General features: G+C 44.4%; 1 protein-coding gene across 1 annotated transcript in view; it reads left to right on the top strand.

Moving 5' to 3' along the window:
• Positions 1-18,536, top strand: part of LOC126191433 (V-type proton ATPase subunit d) — a 50,854-nt gene that overhangs the window by 27,232 nt on the left and 5,086 nt on the right. Inside the window, exons 5-6 of the mRNA XM_049932309.1 lie at positions 14,160-14,336; positions 16,899-16,976. Of these exons, the coding sequence (XP_049788266.1) occupies positions 14,160-14,336; positions 16,899-16,976 (255 nt within the window). The remainder of the gene's footprint in view (positions 1-14,159; positions 14,337-16,898; positions 16,977-18,536) is intronic.

The following is an 18,536-nucleotide window of genomic DNA, read 5'->3' as shown; positions in this document are numbered from 1 at the left end:
CCTTCCTCCTCTCTCCCTTCCTCCTCTCTCCCTTCCTCCTCTCTCCCTTCCTCCTCTCTCCCTTCCTCCTCTCTCCCTTCCTCCTCTCTCCCTTCCTCCTCTCTCCCTTCCTCCTCTCTCCCTTCCTCCTCTCTCCCTTCCTCCTCTCTCCCTTCCTCCTCTCTCCCTTCCTCCTCTCTCCCTTCCTCCTCTCTCCCTTCCTCCTCTCTCCCTTCCTCCTCTCTCCCTTCCTCCTCTCTCCCTTCCTCCTCTCTCCCTTCCTCCTCTCTCCCTTCCTCCTCTCTCCCTTCCTCCTCTCTCCCTTCCTCCTCTCTCCCTTCCTCCTCTCTCCCTTCCTCCTCTCTCCCTTCCTCCTCTCTCCCTTCCTCCTCTCTCCCTTCCTCCTCTCTCCCTTCCTCCTCTCTCCCTTCCTCCTCTCTCCCTTCCTCCTCTCTCCCTTCCTCCTCTCTCCCTTCCTCCTCTCTCCCTTCCTCCTCTCTCCCTTCCTCCTCTCTCCCTTCCTCCTCTCTCCCTTCCTCCTCTCTCCCTTCCTCCTCTCTCCCTTCCTCCTCTCTCCCTTCCTCTCCTCCTCGGGGTTTTAATGCCCATCACCCTTTGTGAGGCAGTGATTCATCGTCTAGTTGGGGGCTCCTCATAGACGAGTTTCTTGCAGACTACAACATGTACCTTCTTAATGATGATTTTCCTGCTCATTTTAGTGCCACATGTGGCACATTCTCTGCCATTGATCTTTTGCTCACTTCCCCTGCCCTTCTTTCTTCCTTACACTGGTCGCTGCATAGTGATAGTGCCCACTTCCTGTTGATTCTCTTGTTCCCTTCCCACCTTCCGGTAGCGAGGCTGCCCCACTGGGCTTTCCATCATGTCGGCCTCTGTTCACACCTTCTTTGTGAAGCTGTAGTGATGAAGTCTTTCATGATCTGTCTGATAAGGTAATTGCCACTGCCACTTGGGATCATCATCATGCCTTGCAGCATCTTAATGACATCTGTTGTGTGCCGTTCTTATTACCACTAGACATCTTCATGCCAAAGCCCATTACTTAATCAAACAGAGCAAGTGGATGTGTTAAGAATGCTGTCTCTCCTCCATAGGTTCTTGCATCCCTTTGTCACAGTTGTGGACTACATTCCATACTCTCCATGATTGTCAGAGGCCATCTTCTAATCTGAGCCTTGTGCTTCCAGGAGATCTTTGTACAGATCCATCAGTTCTTGCGGAACACCATGCGACCCATTTTGCAGCACCTTCGGCATCAACCTCATATCCTGCCACCTTCCTCGACTAGAAACACTGGGTTGAAGCTTCCCACTTATGTTTTACCCATTGTCAGGCAGACTCCTACAGTGAACCTATTACTGAATAGAAACTTCTTCTGGTCCTCTCTTCTTCCCATGATTCAGCCCCTGGTCCTGATTCCATCAATAACCAGTTGCTTCAACACCTCAATCCTCCACAATGACAATATCTGCTCTGGGTGTTTAACCGTATTTGGCTCCAAGACATTTTCCCCTCAGTGGATAGACAGTATTGTAGTTCCTGTCCATCATTCCTGGATAATTACCAGCCAATCAGTCTGACCAACGCCCCTGCAAATTACTTGAAACGATGGTGACTTGTTGGCTCAGTTGAGTTCTCAAATTGTGGGACCTTTTATCTCCTTACTGGTGTGTCTACTGGGAGGGACAGTCTCCTATCCATCCTCTGCTTCAATTGGAAACTGCAGTTCGATTGGCCTCTTCTCAGCGTTGCCATGTTGTCACAGTTTTCTTTGATCTTTGTAAGGCCTACGACACAGCTTGGTGCCACGACATACTACTTACGCTCCTTGAGCGGGGTATTCTGGGCCCCCTCCCAATTCTTATTTGCCAGTTCCTGTCCCACTGGTTGTCAAGAATTCAGCTTGGCACCGTTCTCAACTCTTCACGGATCCAGTAAAATGACTTTCCACAGGGCTCTGTATTAAGTGTCCTTACGTCTCTCATTGCTGTTAATGGATTTGTGGCCTCTGCCAGACTGTTGGTCATCCCTGCTCCGTATGTGGATTATTTCGCAACTCCGGGGTGCCATTCGGCGCATTTCCTTGTGGAGACTCTTTAAACAGTTTTCAGCTCTTGGATCGTGTTTTTTTTTTTTTTAACAATAAGGTTATTTGTTGTCCCAAATCTGCCTTGTAAAGGTTGGCTGTTTCCGTAAACTCAGTGTCCTTCGCTTCACCTCTTGGGTGCCCGAGCGTTTGACCCATTTCCGCCTTTATCGGGCATTGTTCTGTATAATCTGGACTATGGCTGTCAAGTTTATGGATCAGCTGCCCCTTCCCTACTGCTCCTTTTGGAACCAGTTCACCATTGTGGTATTCATTTAGCCTTTCGCATTAGCCCTGTCAATAGCCTTCTCGTTGACACTGAGTGTTGTCGTCGTCCACCCCCCCCCCCACCTCCCCCCACCCCCCACCCCCGCCCATCCCCCCGTTTTTTGTGGCGATCCCAGCTGCTGGTTTCCTGTGCCATCACTCTCCGCTCTTCCCCTGCCACAACTCCTGTTCTATTCTTCTTGCAGCTTCAGGACGTCGCCTGCCCACTTCCTGTTGTTCATACTTGGGTAGGTTTACCTGTTGGGCACCACCTCACTTTTCTCCAGTGTGATTTTCATCTTCCCCTCCTTGTCCTCTTCCCCATGTTCTCTCCTGACCACAGACCCCAGGGTGCTCACTGTTCTTTGGCAGCATCTTTCTCTCTCTGTGCTGCATGTCTACCCTCTTGCTATTCCTTTCCCCTTCCCTTGAGAACAAGTCTGGGTTGTTTTTGGGAACGTGTTTCGCATTTTCAGTAGATGACATAAGAACAGTCTCACCATTGTTTTTCGTTCCTGTTTTCCTATCTTCGTTCACCTTATCCTATACTTCCTCCACTTCAGCATTTGAGGCTCCTTTTTTTCTTCTTCCTCCCTGCGCATTCCTGAAGGCCAGCCCACACAGCCTCTGTGCCCTGTAGCAGCGAGTCTTTGAAGGCTGACACTCGGTATCCGCTGAGGTGACACCCCTTCATTTTTTCTGCCCTCCCCTTTCCTCTTTATGACTCTACTTCAATGGAACATTTGTGGCCTTCAATCAAAGAGAATTTACGGCTGCTCTTAGAATCACAGTGTCTGCATATCCTTTGCCTCCAGGAAATAAAAATGCATCCTCATAACCACTTTGAGCTTTCTCATTTCTTCCCAGTCCATTTCGAACTTTCCCCAGAGGACAGCATTCATGGGGGAGTCGTGCTGCTCTTATGGCATGATGTTCATAGTCAACCCGTCTCCCTGACTACCTGGGTTCAAGCTATTGCACCTCTCAGTGGCTCAGCAATCGTTTGCTGAGTTCGGGCTTGACGATCCTGGGGTTTCTGAGTTGGGGACTGGTAAGCACTACCAGTTCTGTCACCATAAGCCCTGGTCATATTTCAATGACCACCGTGCGGCGCAGTGGTGGAGTGTTGTGTGTTTCGGAGACTGGGACTTTTGGCTTCACTGCCTGGACCGCAAGGAACATACACACCTCTATAAAAAAAACCTCAACCTCAAGGTGTGCTACGTGCTGAGGAGGTGAATGGCTGTTGAGATAAAACAGTCTTTAGCAGGCAACCTCTGGGGCACCTGTCACCCCCCAGTTGTATCAGGCTTGTTCAGGCTTGCAGGGCTTTGCCTGGTTCGACAGTTGTTTCCCTAGCATCTCATGGGATCCCTATGGAACTGTCTCGTGAAACAACTACTACTACTGATGGGATGGGTGTACCATCAGGCAGCACCTACACCCACTCCTCAAAGAGAGCTCGGTTAGTCAGTACTCCCGAAAAGAAGCCTCAGAGTAATAGTAACAGGGCATTACTGTGCCATAACACTTTAATTGTTATCAAGCGAAATGGGGGAAGCTTTGAGAAGATATCCCCTTTCTATATTCACAAGGCATTTGAAGGTATTGCTGGGTCTCTGAAAAGTGTCAAACGACTTCATAATGCAATGCTTTTAATTGAAACTGCTAATTCCAACCAAATATCTAAGCTTCTTGGCTGTAAGGCCTTAGGTGTGTACCCAGTCAAGGCTGAATTGCATAACACCCTTAACTATAGTAAGGGCGTGGTTGCCTGCTCCAATATAATGGAGATGGACACCGCTGAGTTACGTGAAGAGTGGAAGAGTGTGGGCATCACAGAGGTGCAGAATTATATGAGGAGAGTCAATGGCAAATTGGAAAAATCTGCAACATTTATTCTAGTGTTTAGTAATCCCAAATTACCGGAACATATCCTTTCTGGCTGTATCCACCTTATGGTTTGCCCATTTGTTCCTAACCCCAAGTGATGCTATAAATGTCAAAGATTTGGCTATACCACTATGGGATGTAACGCGAAAGCTACCATGGCAATTGTGGAGGCTCTGCTCACGAGTCAGGGACTTCTTGTACACTTCCTCCTAAATGTGTAAACTGCTCTGGGGATCACCCAGTATGGAGCAGAAAGTGTGGGGTTTACATAGAGGAAAAGAAAATTCAAGAGTTGAAAGTAAAGAGACACATACATTATGGTGAAACTAAAAAGGTTTACAAAGCAATACAACCACCGGTGTTTGCTGCTTCTTTTGCATTAGCCCTTAAGACAACAATCGCTATGTGTGATGCCTCCACACAGACTCAGAGCACAGATCCCAGTACGAGCACATGCACTTGTCGATGTGCCTGTTGGAGAAACGCTCCACTTGCAACTGATGTCGTTTGGAAGCCTTCAGCAGTAGGCTTACCACCTAAGCCACATACCGCTCTCCAACATTAGAAGCCAACTAAGCCATCCCCGCAACCCAGACAGCTGCCACCTCCTGTCAGTAATGAAAAACATCCTTTGAAAAGTAGTTCTAAGTCCAAGAAAGCAGTAGGTAAACCTTCGGATCGATGAGCTCTCTTACTTTCTGATGGCGACTATGCTCTTGAGGATATAGACTTCCAATCGGAGGAACCAGAGAGCACAGAACTGGCTACCATTCCCCCTGACCTCCCTGGTAAATCACTGCCTCCGAGGGAGAAAGAAAAGAACCACCATCGCTAGCCAATGGTTTCCACAGGGACTTCTGAGTTGCAGTGGAATTTGAATGGATATCGCTCATATTTGGAAGAATTGCAGCTGCTGGTCCAGGATAAACCTTTCTGCATCTGCTTACAAGAGATGCATCTTAAAGTCACAGACGCACCTGCATTACAGGCTTCCACATATAAAGAAAGGACGATACTACTGGAGACAGGGCTAAAGGTGGAGTGGCTATTTTCCTTGATGACAGATGCCACTCCTCTCCCGTCCCTCTTACCATGACCTTGCAAGCAATTGCTGTGAAAGTTCTCGCACCCTTTACTATCACAGTGTGTTCTTTGTACCTGCCCCCCCAATTACGCTTTGGATGCGGACGCACTGGCAGACCTCTTTCAGGCACTCCCACACCCAGTCCTCCTTGGGGGGAACTTCAATGCCCACATTGTGCTGTGGGGCTCAGCTACTACTTGCTCCAGGGGTCGGATGATTGAGCGACTTGTCCATTCTGAGAATATCTGCCTTCTGAACATGGGTCAGATGACTCACTTTTCCACAGCTACAGGGTCTTTTTCAGCTATTTATCTTTGTTTTTGTTCCCCAGCTATTGCAGACTCAGTTCAGTGGTGAGTGGCTTCAGATTTACATTGTAGTGACCCCTTCCCAGTGTGGATTCATCTGCTGCCTAGGATGGTGGCCAGTAGGAGACCACACAGGTGGCTGATACAATGGGCAAATTGGTTACAGTACAGTCAACAGACTATTTTTGAATGAAAGGACCGTGCACAGGAGGCGGTGGCCCATATCACTCATGAGATCCAAAGGGCTCCGCAGAGTCCATCCCCAGGTCTAGAAAGTACCACAGATGATGGCTTGTACCTTGCTGGAATTACGACTGATGATTGGCAATCAGGGCCGACGGACAGCTCTACGGAACTTCAAACAGTGTCCAACTAAAGACAATCTTCATGCCTTCCGGTCTGCAAGCACACATGCAAGGTGAGTGATCAAAGAAGGGAGAGGGATTCCTGGAGGGAATTTCCAACTTCCATTAATCAGTCCACTTCCTCTGTGCAAGTTTGGGAGTTTATAAGACGGATTTCAGGTAAGGGTAGTCCACATCCCCTTATGGCCTTGTCAAATAACGGGGTCTTGGTGGACATGCCAGAGACACTGCTCCAGGACCTTATGAGACCCATTATACCATGCTTCATCATCTGTGTCCTGAAGTGAAAGGTCAGCTCCTCTCTTGTTTCAATCAGATCTTGTGTGATGGGCAGTACCCCACGACTTGGAATGAGGCAATATTAATTCCATTTCAGAAACCAGGCAAGGACCATAGTGCCCAGAACAGTTATCGGAGTGTCGCTCTTACCAGTTGGAGGGGATAAGACTCTTGAACGCATGGTCAGCCACCACCTTGTCTGGCTGCTCGAGTCCCGAGATCACCTGAGCCACTTCCAGTGCGGTTCCAGGTACTACTATTCCACTCTGGACACCTTAATTCTACTGGATACGGTGACACAGGAGTCCTTCTTATGGCAAAACCATTTAGTTTGTGTGTTTTTGACCCCGAAAAAGCATATGACACTACTTGGAGGTATAACATCCTTCGCCAACTTCTAGTGGGAACTACGTGGACGCGTGCTGTTTCTGATCCAGTCCTTTCTTGGAGACCGCCGTTTCCGTTATCGCATTGGCAATGCAATGTCTGATTGCTTTGTTCAGGAGAATGGTGTGCCCCAGGGCAGTGCCCTCAGTGTCACGTTGTTTGCCATTGCTATCAATGGCATTTCCTCCGCAGTCAGCCTCCCTGTCATATGCTCTTTGTTTGTGGATGACTTTGCCATCTCCTACTCTTCCTTTGATCTTAAGACAATGACGAGGCAGCTACAACTGACCATTAGGAGGCTGGAAACCTGGTCCTAGACAACTGGTTTTCGGTTCTTCCCTGAGAAGACGGTGCGTGTCAATTTGATTCGTGCTCATCGGAGTTTAAACCAACCAGAGCTTACAATGGGGGACCGTATTTTACATTTTCAAGACACTGTGTGCTTTTTGGGTTTATTATTTGACTCTGAATTAACATGGCTCCCACACCTGAAAGACCTACAAACAAAGGGCTTCAGATTGTTGAACATTTTGAAATGCCTTGGCTGAAAAACATGAGGAGCAGGAGCTCCTGCAGTTTTATAGGGCATTTGCTTGATCACGCTTAGACTATGGCAGCATGGTCTACATATCGGCCCATCCTTCCTACCTCCAGATGTTAGATGCTGTCCACCATGAGGGCATTTGGATATCAACTGGAGCCTTTCGGATCAGCCCAGTTCAGAGTCTGTGTGTAGAGGCTGGTGAGCCACCACTCAGGATTCAGCGAAGTATCCTTTTGGCTTGACAGGCGCTGAAAATCACAGCTTCACCTCAGTCTTTGGCATTTAGTTCAGTGATCCAACCCACCTTCGAACGACTGTTCTGGAATCAGTCACAAGCGACCCAGCCATTTGATATATGTGCTACGGACTCTCTAAAGGATCAGGATCTCTTGGGCATGAAAATACACACCCAGGGATGGAACCCGTTGCCACCTTTGTGTCTTCAGAGGCCCAAAGTGATTTTACGCTTGATACAGCACACGAAAAGTTGTACTCCAGATGTGATTTTCATAACTTTGTTTTCATCTATTTTAAGTATATACCATAGTTTTATCGTTACTTATACAGACAGATCCCAGCAGGAGCATGTTCTCAGCTGTTCTGTGGTTTTCCCTGATAGGATTTTTATAGTGCATCTTCCAGAACAATTTACAAATTATGATGCCGAGTTATATGGCATTCTGATGACACTGGAGAGGGTTCACAGACATCACTGTAAGAGTTTTCTTGTCTTTGAGACTCTCTTAGTGCACTGCAAGCACTTCACCAAATGTATCCGGTAGACCTGCTGATTCAGCTCATACATGACTCCTTCCAGCGGCTCCAACGCTGTGGCAAGGAGGTGATCTTTTGCTGGGTACCTGGCCATGTTGGGATACAGGGTAACGGCATGGCTGGCAAAGCTATCAAGGAAGCATGTTGGGATGATGCTGTTCATTAGTGTCCCATCTCGTTGCACACCATTATCTCATTTTCTGACAGATGCATCATGCATCAGTAGGAGACTGAAGGGGTTGCAGGTGTGGGACAGCAAACTGCGGTCACTCAAATTGACCACAAAGGCTTGGTGGACTTTGTGTCAGCCTCGCCGCTGGAAGGAGGTTTTGCTTACCAGACTGCGCATCAGGCATAGCCCTTTCACACATGGCTTCCTCCTCCGGCGGGAGGATCCACCATTCTGTGAAGTTTGTGATGTGCCGCTTTCAGTTCAGCATATTGTGGCTGTGTGTCTCCTGTATACTGATATTAGGGCAGCCCTCGGTCTCGCTGGAGATCTACCCACCATCCATGCAGATACCAATACCAGTGTTAATGGAGTGGTGAAATTTTGTGAACTGTCAGGCGTCATTCCTAAACTGGTGGGGAAGAGCAGCAGACTTTAGTACGTTATAAACTGCTCTGCATGAAGGGGCAGCCTTCGTCCCCACTCATGAGGTTTCATGTCGACTTTTCATCAGGGCGCTGATGACCACGATGTCGAGTGCCCCCCTCAACCCAAATAATAATAATAATAATAATAATAATAATAATAATAATAATCATAATCATCATCATCATCATCATCATCATCAAGCTGTTGCAGTTCACCTTTTCCTTCCTCACTTGACCTTTTCACTTCCTACTGTTACATCTCTCTCTCATTCAATGTCACCAGGGCAGACTTCCTTCAGCTTATTGGGCAGCTACCTCACACCTTTCTGCTGCTCGGTGACTTTAATGTGCACCATCCCCTTTGTGATTCTAACAGGACCTGTCAGAGTGGTGCCCTCTTGGCTGACTTTCTCAATCAACTTAATCTTGTCTGCCTTAACATAGGAGCATCAACGTTCCTTTCAGATTCCACACTGGGGGCCTTACTCCTCCCTGATGACCTTCGATGAACAACATTTCCCCAGTTGTGATAACCGGGTAAAATATCTTACAAATGTTATTCTTACTGCCGCAGGACGTTCCGTTCCTTGCACTTCCTCTTTACCACGCTGTGTTCTAGTTCCTTGGTGGACAGAGGTGTGCCGCGATGCAATTTGTGTGCAGACACATGCTCTCCATGTTTTTAATTGTCATCCTATGATGGCAAACTGCATTCATTATAAACTGTTGTGTGCACAGTGTCATTACATTCTTCTGGATAGCAAAAAAGCTAGCTGGATTTAATTCACTTGTTCTTTAAACTGTTCCACTCCCTCCTCAGTCATGTGAGTCAACCTCCGGCAGTTCTCTGGAACTGAGATCTATTCCCCAATTTCCGGCCTGACAATAGCGGATGGTATTGTAGTGGACCCATATTGCAATCTCAAACGCCTTGGGCCTCCATTTTGCAGAGATTTCGAGCTGCTTTCACTATCACCCTGGCTTCCTTCATCGGAAAGGAGTGGAGGAGGCACAAGGATACCCTTCTCTTCTCAGAGTTGTGACTGCTGCAATTCCGCCTTTACTATGAGGGACCTAGATTGTGCTCTACCTCATCCCAATCCTCTGCCCCAGGGCTAGGCGATGTTTACATTCAGATGCAACAGAACCTTCCTGTTGCAGGCAAGCACTTTCTCCTTCATATGTACAATCACATGTGGGCGGAGGGGACATTTCCCAGACACTGGTGTGAAGCTAGTCATACCTGTACCTAAACCTGGTAAGGACAAATACCTTCCTTCTAGCTACCACCCCATTTCTCTCACCAGCAGTGTTTGCAAGGTGATGGAATGTATGATTCATGCCTGGCTGGTTTGGTGGCTTGAGTCTTGTAATTTATGAACCACTGCATAATGTGGATTTCGAGCACACTGTTCTGCAGTTGACCATCTCGTCACTTTGTCCACCCATGTCATGAATGGTTTTCTGTGGAAATCCCAGACTGTGGCTGTGTTGTTTGTTTTGGAGAAAGCCTACGACACTTGCTGGAGGACTGGTATTGTCCGTACTCTTTACACATACGGCTTCTGTGGCCACATGCCCTGTTTCCTTGAGGAATTTTAAGGACTGTGTTTCCAAGGTAAGTGTGGGTTCTGCCTTGTCGGACACACATATCCATGAAAACGGTGTGCCCCAGGGTTCCGTCCTGAGTGTCGTCCTCTTTGTTATCACTATTAACCCTATAACGGCCTGTCTTCCACCGGGCATCTCTATCTCTCTTTTCGTTGACAATTTTGCTATCTATGGCAGTTCTCCATGGATTTGTCTCATTGAGTGGCATTTTCAGCGATATCTCAATCTTCTTCATTCATGGAGCCTCCGACAATGGCTTTTGTTTCTCCTCCAACAAAAATGTTTGTATGAATGGCACAACTGCTTTCTTCCACCATCTTTACATCTTGGGCCTGTTGCTCTTTCGTTTGTTGAAACTACGAAGTTCTTGGGGCTCATGCTCGATAGGAAACACTCTTGGTCTTCCCACATGTCTTACCTGGCAGTCCGCTGCGTGGCATCCCTCAATGTCCTACATGTCCTCAGTGGTACTTCCTGGGGAGCAGATCGAACCTCCCTCATCCATTTGTAATGGTCCCTTGTCTATTCGAAATTAGACTATGGTTGTTCCATTTATACATCTGCACGTCCGTCCCTGTTAAACTGTCTCAATACTATCCACCATAGTGGCATCCATTAGGCCACAGGCACCTTTTACACTAGCCCATTTGAGAGTGTGCAGAAGCTACTGAACTACTGCTGTCCTACCACCGGGACTTTCTCCTCAGCAGATATGCCTGCCAATATCTGCTATGCGTGGCCACCCATCCTATGCCTTCTTCTTCGATGACTCCTTTGATCACCGGTGTGGGGCGCATCCCTCTTCTCTCTTACTTCCTGGAGTTCGCTTTCTCTTCTCTCTTACTTCCTGGAGTTCGCTTTCGGCTTTTGCTCCACCAGCTTTCCCGGTTGGTGTGAACCCTTCACCACCTTGACTTCATTTGGCGACCCACGTTCATCATGGCGTTCATTTGCTTACTAAGGACACTATGCCAGCCTTGTTCTAGCACCTTCAGTTTCACAATCTTTGCATGGAACATCGCAATAGTACTTTTGTGTGCACTGTTGGCTCTCGGATTGACCACGGTGTCAGGTGTGCCTTCGCAATTGGCATCGATGTTTTTCGGTATCGGCTTCCAGAACACTGCTCACTATTTACAGAAGAGCTCCTCGCCCTGTATCAGACCGTGCAGTACATCTGGCAACACAGGCTTTTCAATTGTGTCATCTGCTCCGACTCTCTCAGTGCCCTCTAAAGCTTCTGCATGTTGTACACCATCCATCCCTTAGTGCAACAGGTCCAGGAAAGCTGTCACTTGCTCACTCTTGATGGAGCCACTGTGATGTTTGTGGGTTCCTGGTCACATTGGTCTGACAGGAAATGAAGCCACCGACACTGCTGCCAAGGCTGCAGTCCTCGTACTTGGGCCCATTGCTTCTTACATTTCCTCCGATAATCTCTGTATTGCTGTCTGTTAGCAGGTGGTTTCAATTTGGCATCACCACTTGTCCTCCCTTCATGGAAACAAACTTCGGGTTATTAAGCCTTTCCCTGCAGCTTGGATGACCACCTCTTGGCCCTCTCACTGTGAGGATATCATTTTAGCTAGTTTGGATATCAGGCACTGTCTTTTTAGCCATCACCGTTTAAGCGGTGCTCCCCCACCACATTGCACTCAGCCTTTGACAGTCCATCATTTCCTGACGTAATGCCCTTATGTTTGCCATATGAGTGATCAGCCGTTTTACCGAATGACATGCGGACTGTCGACCGCGTTTTATGTTGTATCTGTCATAGCAATCTGGCGAAGGCCATTTAATTTTTTGTACTTGTCTTCTCTTCCATCGATTGGGATTTAAGTGTAGCCATTTTTTACTCTGTCTTTGTGTTCTATAGTTTTGAAGTGGGCTTACGTGACCCTAGTTGTTTTTGTGCCCTAAAACAAAACAAAACAAAACCTCCACCACTACCCCCTCCCGTCCTGGCCCCCCTGCCCCCTTCCTGGATTAGTTCCTCGGCCCCAGATTCAAACTGTTTTTCCTGGGTCTTGAGAGCCTTAATCACTCAAACTGTGTTGCATTGTTTGTTCCGCCTGATCTTATGGGAGTTTCAGGATGCCAGTGATTTTTACACTGATAGTTCTAAATCAGCTTATGAGGTGGGATATGCCTTCATGTCTTCTGTTGGTACAGAACACCATCGCTTGCTTGCCATGTGTGGGGTCGTTACTGCGATATTGATCACCATTTAATGGGCTCTTTGCTTTATTAAATAGTCCTCCCTAACCTGAATTCTGCTCTTGCTCAGTGTTTTTCCTCCTACCTCTTGGTCTCTGCCTGGTCTCTGCCATCCACCGCTTCTTTAGTTGATTCCTTTGGGTTTCCCACCATGTGAGTATCCTAAATAATGAACTGGCTGATCATCTGGCTAGGGGGGTAGCCACCTACACCCTTGTTCTCCGTGATCCCTCTAGTTGGGAGGGGAGAGGGGAGGGGGGGGGGAATACCGCCTCTCTAGTAAACTACATGCAATAAACGAGACTGCCATGTGGCATTCTTCCCTCTTCCTCTCCCAGCAGTAATCTACCATCCTCTGCCATCTTCGTATCGGCCATACTAGGTTGACCCACGGTTTTTTACTCCACGAAGAGCCCCCCCCCCCTCCCTCATGGTGATTTGTATTTTGCTGGCCTGCCCTTGCCTTTCGGCCCCTCGCACTGGATATACCCTCCCACCTTCCTGGAACCAGGTGTTAGCAGATGACCCTCGCTTGGTTATGTCTGTCCTCGGTTTTCTACAGGAAAATGGTTTATCCTCCCAGGTTTAAGTATTCTGAATTTCCTTCAGGAATTGGTATCCCTTGGTTAGTGTTGGTATTGGTTATGGAGGCCTTGGCGTTGCCTATACACTGGCCAGGTACCCCCCCCCCCCCCTTTCTCCTTAAGTTTTGTCTTGTCTTCTGTATCATTTTATTTCCCTTTTTCTTGTGTCTGCTTCCCCTGGTGTTGTCCCTGTTGTCATTGTTATGGTATGGTATGGGAATCTGGAAGAGTCAGTGGCTGTGCTGGTGACCCAACTTGTGTAGTGTTTCTGGGGCATCTCTGCTCCCACCGTTCCCTTCCTCCTGTTCTTTACTCTTCCTACTGTCCCAGTGTTCGCTATTTGTCCCCCATATCAACCAACCACGTCCTCTGCATTACATGAAGACAATTAATGAGGAAGATGGTTTTTGTGCAAGAACAAGCATGCTCTATTCCAACTGCTAAAGAGTTTATGTAACCTAGGCATTTCAAAAGGGTGTTGCTGTTTTTTTTTTCTTATGGTACCTGTTGTTTTACAAATATGCATACACACACAACCAGTATGTAGTGATCTGCTGTGAGTTTCTACACATTTTCACTCAGTTGTTCATTTGTTTCTTCATCACCGATTTCTCCAGGACATTCACCATTTTTAGAATGGAAGTTTTATCCAGTCGCATCATTCCTCGCATCATTTTCCTACACTCTGTAAGGAAGCATGGGACTTCATTTCCATTTCCATCCAGTAAATACTCGAGTGAAGTGAAGTGCTCCATATTTCCAGTAATTCATATTTTTGCTAATTCCTCAACAGCGGCATCAACATTCATGAATCCCAGTGATCTGTAAAATATCTGTTGCTGTGATAGCAAAATCATGAGTTAACTGATATGTTTTCGTACCAATTCCAGAGGTACTGTAAGGCTACTTTTGCACTAGTAGCTGGAAAGTGCCAGTTTACAAATTTTTACAGCACTTGAATGCAGCAAGTTTTGCAATATCAGACTTTCTAAACATAAATAGGAGCACCATGTACTATACTAGATACAAGTTTTTTTATGATTTCATTGAAATTGTTACTATTTTTTTATATTTTGAATCCTTATTTTAAATATTCTGAAATTATTACTTATGAATTTATGATGGCTTTCAATATAAATTATGTTGTGATGTATGACTTGCAGTTTGAAGCAGATAGACGAGCAATTATTATAACAATAAATTCATTTGGCACTGAATTAACAAAGGATGATCGTGCCAAACTGTATCCTCGTTGTGGGAAGCTACATCCTGACGGTCTAGCTGCTTTGGCACGTGCAGATGACTATGAACAAGTAAAAGCTGTAGCTGAATACTATGCTGTAAGTATCATACTCAAGAAAATCTTTGGTCTGAACGTTTCAAATGTTATCAGTAGTAATAACAAAGATTAAAATATTTTAGAGCTTTTAAGGATGGTTTAGTGAGATTGTTAGCAAAGTAATCTGCTGTGGGGGCCTGATTGAAACTGTAAGATTTATTAAACATGTTAGCAAGATAAACAACATTACACAAACTCTCATGCAATACTGTCCAGAATAAAGAAACACAAAAGATATTTACATAAGTGAGCCGTAGATTCTAAATTCTCACCCTAATTATAAATTACAGTAGATAAAATTTTGCACTGATCAGTGATTATAGCCACAGGCTTAATGGGCTAAAAAAGAAAGAGAGCTAAGGAAAGTGAGTGATCTATCTTGAAAACAGCATTTTGGGAAATGTCTTCTATAAGGAGAAAGTCTTCCCTCCTGCCGTTACTTTCAATCTGACTGCAAAGTCTTGGCAACAATGAAATTCTAGGAAATGAATTTGGTCTGGCTGTATTATGTCAAAGTAATAACAGCAGGTGGTAATGAACTTTTTGGGAAACTCTAAAACTTACAAGGATTGCTGCATCCGAATTGAAATGGTAGTCCTACTTATTGCTTCAGGTTGTCACTGTAGGACTACTTCATGTGGAGTGAATTGTGGCTTTTGTAAGCTTGTTAATGTTTTCAGTTAGTACAAGGAAAATGTGAAAAGTTCTTAGCTGTTACTACAGAGATGGCATTGGTATTAATGACACATTTTTGTTACATTGACATATGTCGTACAAAGTGCAAATAAGGTGTTAAGTTTCTCTGTTGAATATATTATTTATATGGCTTTTTAAAGTTTTCATATTGTGTGTATTTCATTCATATGGTTTACTTTTTATTTTTTATTTATTTATTTATTTTCATTTTGTTGTTCAGCTAGTTTAGCCTTAAAAAAAATAGGTGAAGCCTCTTTAATCTTGAACTAACAAATAAAATTTCAGTAGATGTTTCCATGCCTCTCTGTTTTCTGCCAGTTGAAATTTGCAACTGTCTTAAATTCTTTATCCCAGAGGTTGGACAGTCTGCTTCGTAGTCTTCATCTTTCTCTGGCAACCCCCTCTGCTACTACTATTCATTCATAAACAAGAAACACCATCCAATTATAAAATTATTTATTTTGGTTTATTGTCTGTAAATATTCATTCATAGTTGATTAAGTTTTGTAGGTCACGCAAATTTATTTCAACTGTTTTGAAAAGTATGATTGTACTCTTGAATACGCAAGAACAGTATCCCAAGAAAGCAACCACAGATGAAAACATGGAGGAAGTGCACAAAATGGTATTTCACAGATTTTAGTTAGACATTTCAAGCCATGGGCTTATCAAAAGAAAGAGTGCAGAACATATTTACATCAGAAGTACATATGAGAAAGTTTCAAAGAAGGCGAGTGTGGCACTGTTATTGAATCATTTGATCGATACAGCTGATTTGTTTAGCAATTTGTTAATGATAAGTGGTTCCACCACTTTATACCAGTAACAAAATGGCTGTGAAAGCTGATTGAGTTGCAGAAAAGAGATAGATAGATAGGTAGGTAGGTAGGTAGAGAGAGAGAGAGAGAGAGAGAGAGAGGTATATATCAGATTTCCTCTGCTGGAAATGTGGTGACTCCGTTCTGGGATGTGGCAGAGATTCTTGTCTTTGATTAACTCTTCATGGGTGGAATCGAACCATTGTAAAAACATTGGTCTCATTTATTGACATAAAAGGAAACCAGTTTTAAAAAAGGCACAATTTTGATCGCAGAACAATTACTTGCCGTCAGCCTGACAAATTTTACATTGCCCTTGTTTTTATAGTGTGACTATTTCCCTAGAAACCTAATTATGCCCCATACATTTCACAGTAGACTATTCAGATGTTTGTGTGTGTTCTTTTCCTTCTCTCTATATGTGGGGTACAGTTGTAAGTGGTAACAAAAAGCTTATGAAAATAGTTAAATCACTTACAGGACAGTATAATGTTGTCAAAGGAAATAATAGTATAATAAGCTACCTTAAAGCATTGCAGTCCTGAATGGTTTTTTGGTCTGTGCTATAAAAAGGTTTTCAGAGGATGGAAGAACTGACTGTCAGATCAATTGATTATTCCTGTAGTTCCTGTCTTGTTATTTAGCATCTGATTCCATTGGGGTGAGTTCTTATTCAACCACACAAGTGTGCCTCTTTCTAGAATTAAAAAAAAGTGTGCTGACAAAGGAAAAAAGAAGCTAATAACATCAGAAATTATTGCTCCTAGAAATAGAGTGAGAAGTTAAAGTGAGTGAATTTGAGGTGAAAATTGGAACCATTCTTCAAACTTTGGAGGAGGAGGAAACACTATGAAAAAAATGGCCTTATGCAATCTAACATATAATAACAAAGATAGATGGACACATTTATGAACACCATATAAAATGATTCTAAGGTATACTTTTAACTTTTTCTGTTAATTGAGCTCTGTGCACTGTTACTTAGGGTAGTAACAAAAGAACTGATAATTTTTATAATATTGAAATTAGCTGTATTCTTTCTTCTTCAGGAATACAGTGCTTTATTTGAAGGTGCAGGGAACAACCCAGGAGAAAAAACACTGGAGGACAAATTCTTTGAACATGAGGTAATGCTACTGCTATGTTATATGAACTGTAAGAATATATACTGCACAATATCATGCATATTTGTGTACAGTAGAACATTTTAAGTGTGTGTGTGTGTGTGTGTGTGTGTGTGTGTGTGAGAGAGAGAGAGAGAGAGAGAGAGAGAGAGAGAGAGAGCAGGAGCAGTTACGGTTTTTACACTTTGACTTCAATAAATATCTGATTCTCTCACACAGTACTGAGACTAAATATCTATCACTTTGTATCCATTGATATTAGTGTGAACAAAGCAAATAAATGAAGAAAGTGAAGCTACTAGTGTAACGCCATATGCTTGACTTCATAAGACACATTCTAAATCTGCTGGTATTCCTGCGATTTAAATTAAACCCTTCATAAATGATAAATGATGGCTTTAAGTGGGCTAACAATGTATTTCAGAGTGATTGTTGTTTCTGTAATTAGCGTGGCTCCTATCCCTTTTACTACAAACATAATGGCAGGTTCTCCATGTGTGTACAAATGTATATTAACAGCACATTTTTCTCCCAGTCTACTCAGCTTTTACTTACACTGTTTGGACGCGTGACAGTACACTTGAGATAAATCTTGTAATTAAGGCATGTTGTTTGCAGAGCAAGGAGCATTGCCTTGCTGTCACAAAGTATCTCACAGCAGTGAACTCACAAGGCCTAAACTACAGCAAGCAATAGAAAATAGGGAGAAGAGTGTCGGGCAAGTTTCTTGGTTTGTTTGAACATTCTACTAAACCCACAAATTTGAGATGCCAACGTAAGGGTTTATGGTCGTCATGGCACATTACCAACAACGTTTTTCCCTAGAGAAGGTTGACAACAATTGGAGTTAGAGCCTACATAGTGATGGTGTACTACACTCTGACAATGGCCACTGACAACCAGGATCCAGTTTTCTACTGCTGTCAGAGACTGTTGCAATTTAGAATTGGAACTTTGGTTCTGAACAACAATGAAATGGGGAATGCTCATGTCTTATATTGAATCTGTTGTCTGCAGAGTCTGAGGTCCAGCAAACTGTACCTGGATGTCTTTGAATGCAAAACAGTATATTAGTGCACCGGAGAACAAATGCTAAGGGAGTGTTGGTCTCATTAGTATGAGAGAGTCTTATGTGATTCCTGGTATCCACGAAACTACTTTCCTCTTCCATTAGAGGTTCAGAAGGCATTTTTCCAACCATGAAAACGTGAACTTCCTGTAGATAGTAGGACATCACTCTCTATTATGCAGTTGTAATTTTTTTTAAATCCAGAATTGGTCTATGATAGCACTTGAAGGCATCATATCCTTGTACAGCTCCACATGTTAAGTTTCTGCATTCTTCTTCCAATGTTGAAAACGCCTTCTCTTCTTATATACTTCTGATATACTTAGATACTTAAACTTAAATAAAAGAATTTTGCCTCGCAGAGATCCAGTTAACGGTAAGTCCTCCATAGTACCTGCTGTAAAGTGTCTTGATATTGTTTATGGATAATTTTGTAATTTATAGTTCTTTCTCCTTGCAGCAATTACTTGTTAGTTTTGATATAGTTGGGTTAG

The sequence above is a fragment of the Schistocerca cancellata genome, chromosome 6 (assembly GCF_023864275.1).
Source record: "Schistocerca cancellata isolate TAMUIC-IGC-003103 chromosome 6, iqSchCanc2.1, whole genome shotgun sequence".
Classification (NCBI taxonomy): Eukaryota; Metazoa; Arthropoda; class Insecta; order Orthoptera; family Acrididae; genus Schistocerca; species Schistocerca cancellata.
Note: the sequence above shows the minus strand (reverse complement) of the source record. Positions and strands in the feature narration are given on the sequence as shown.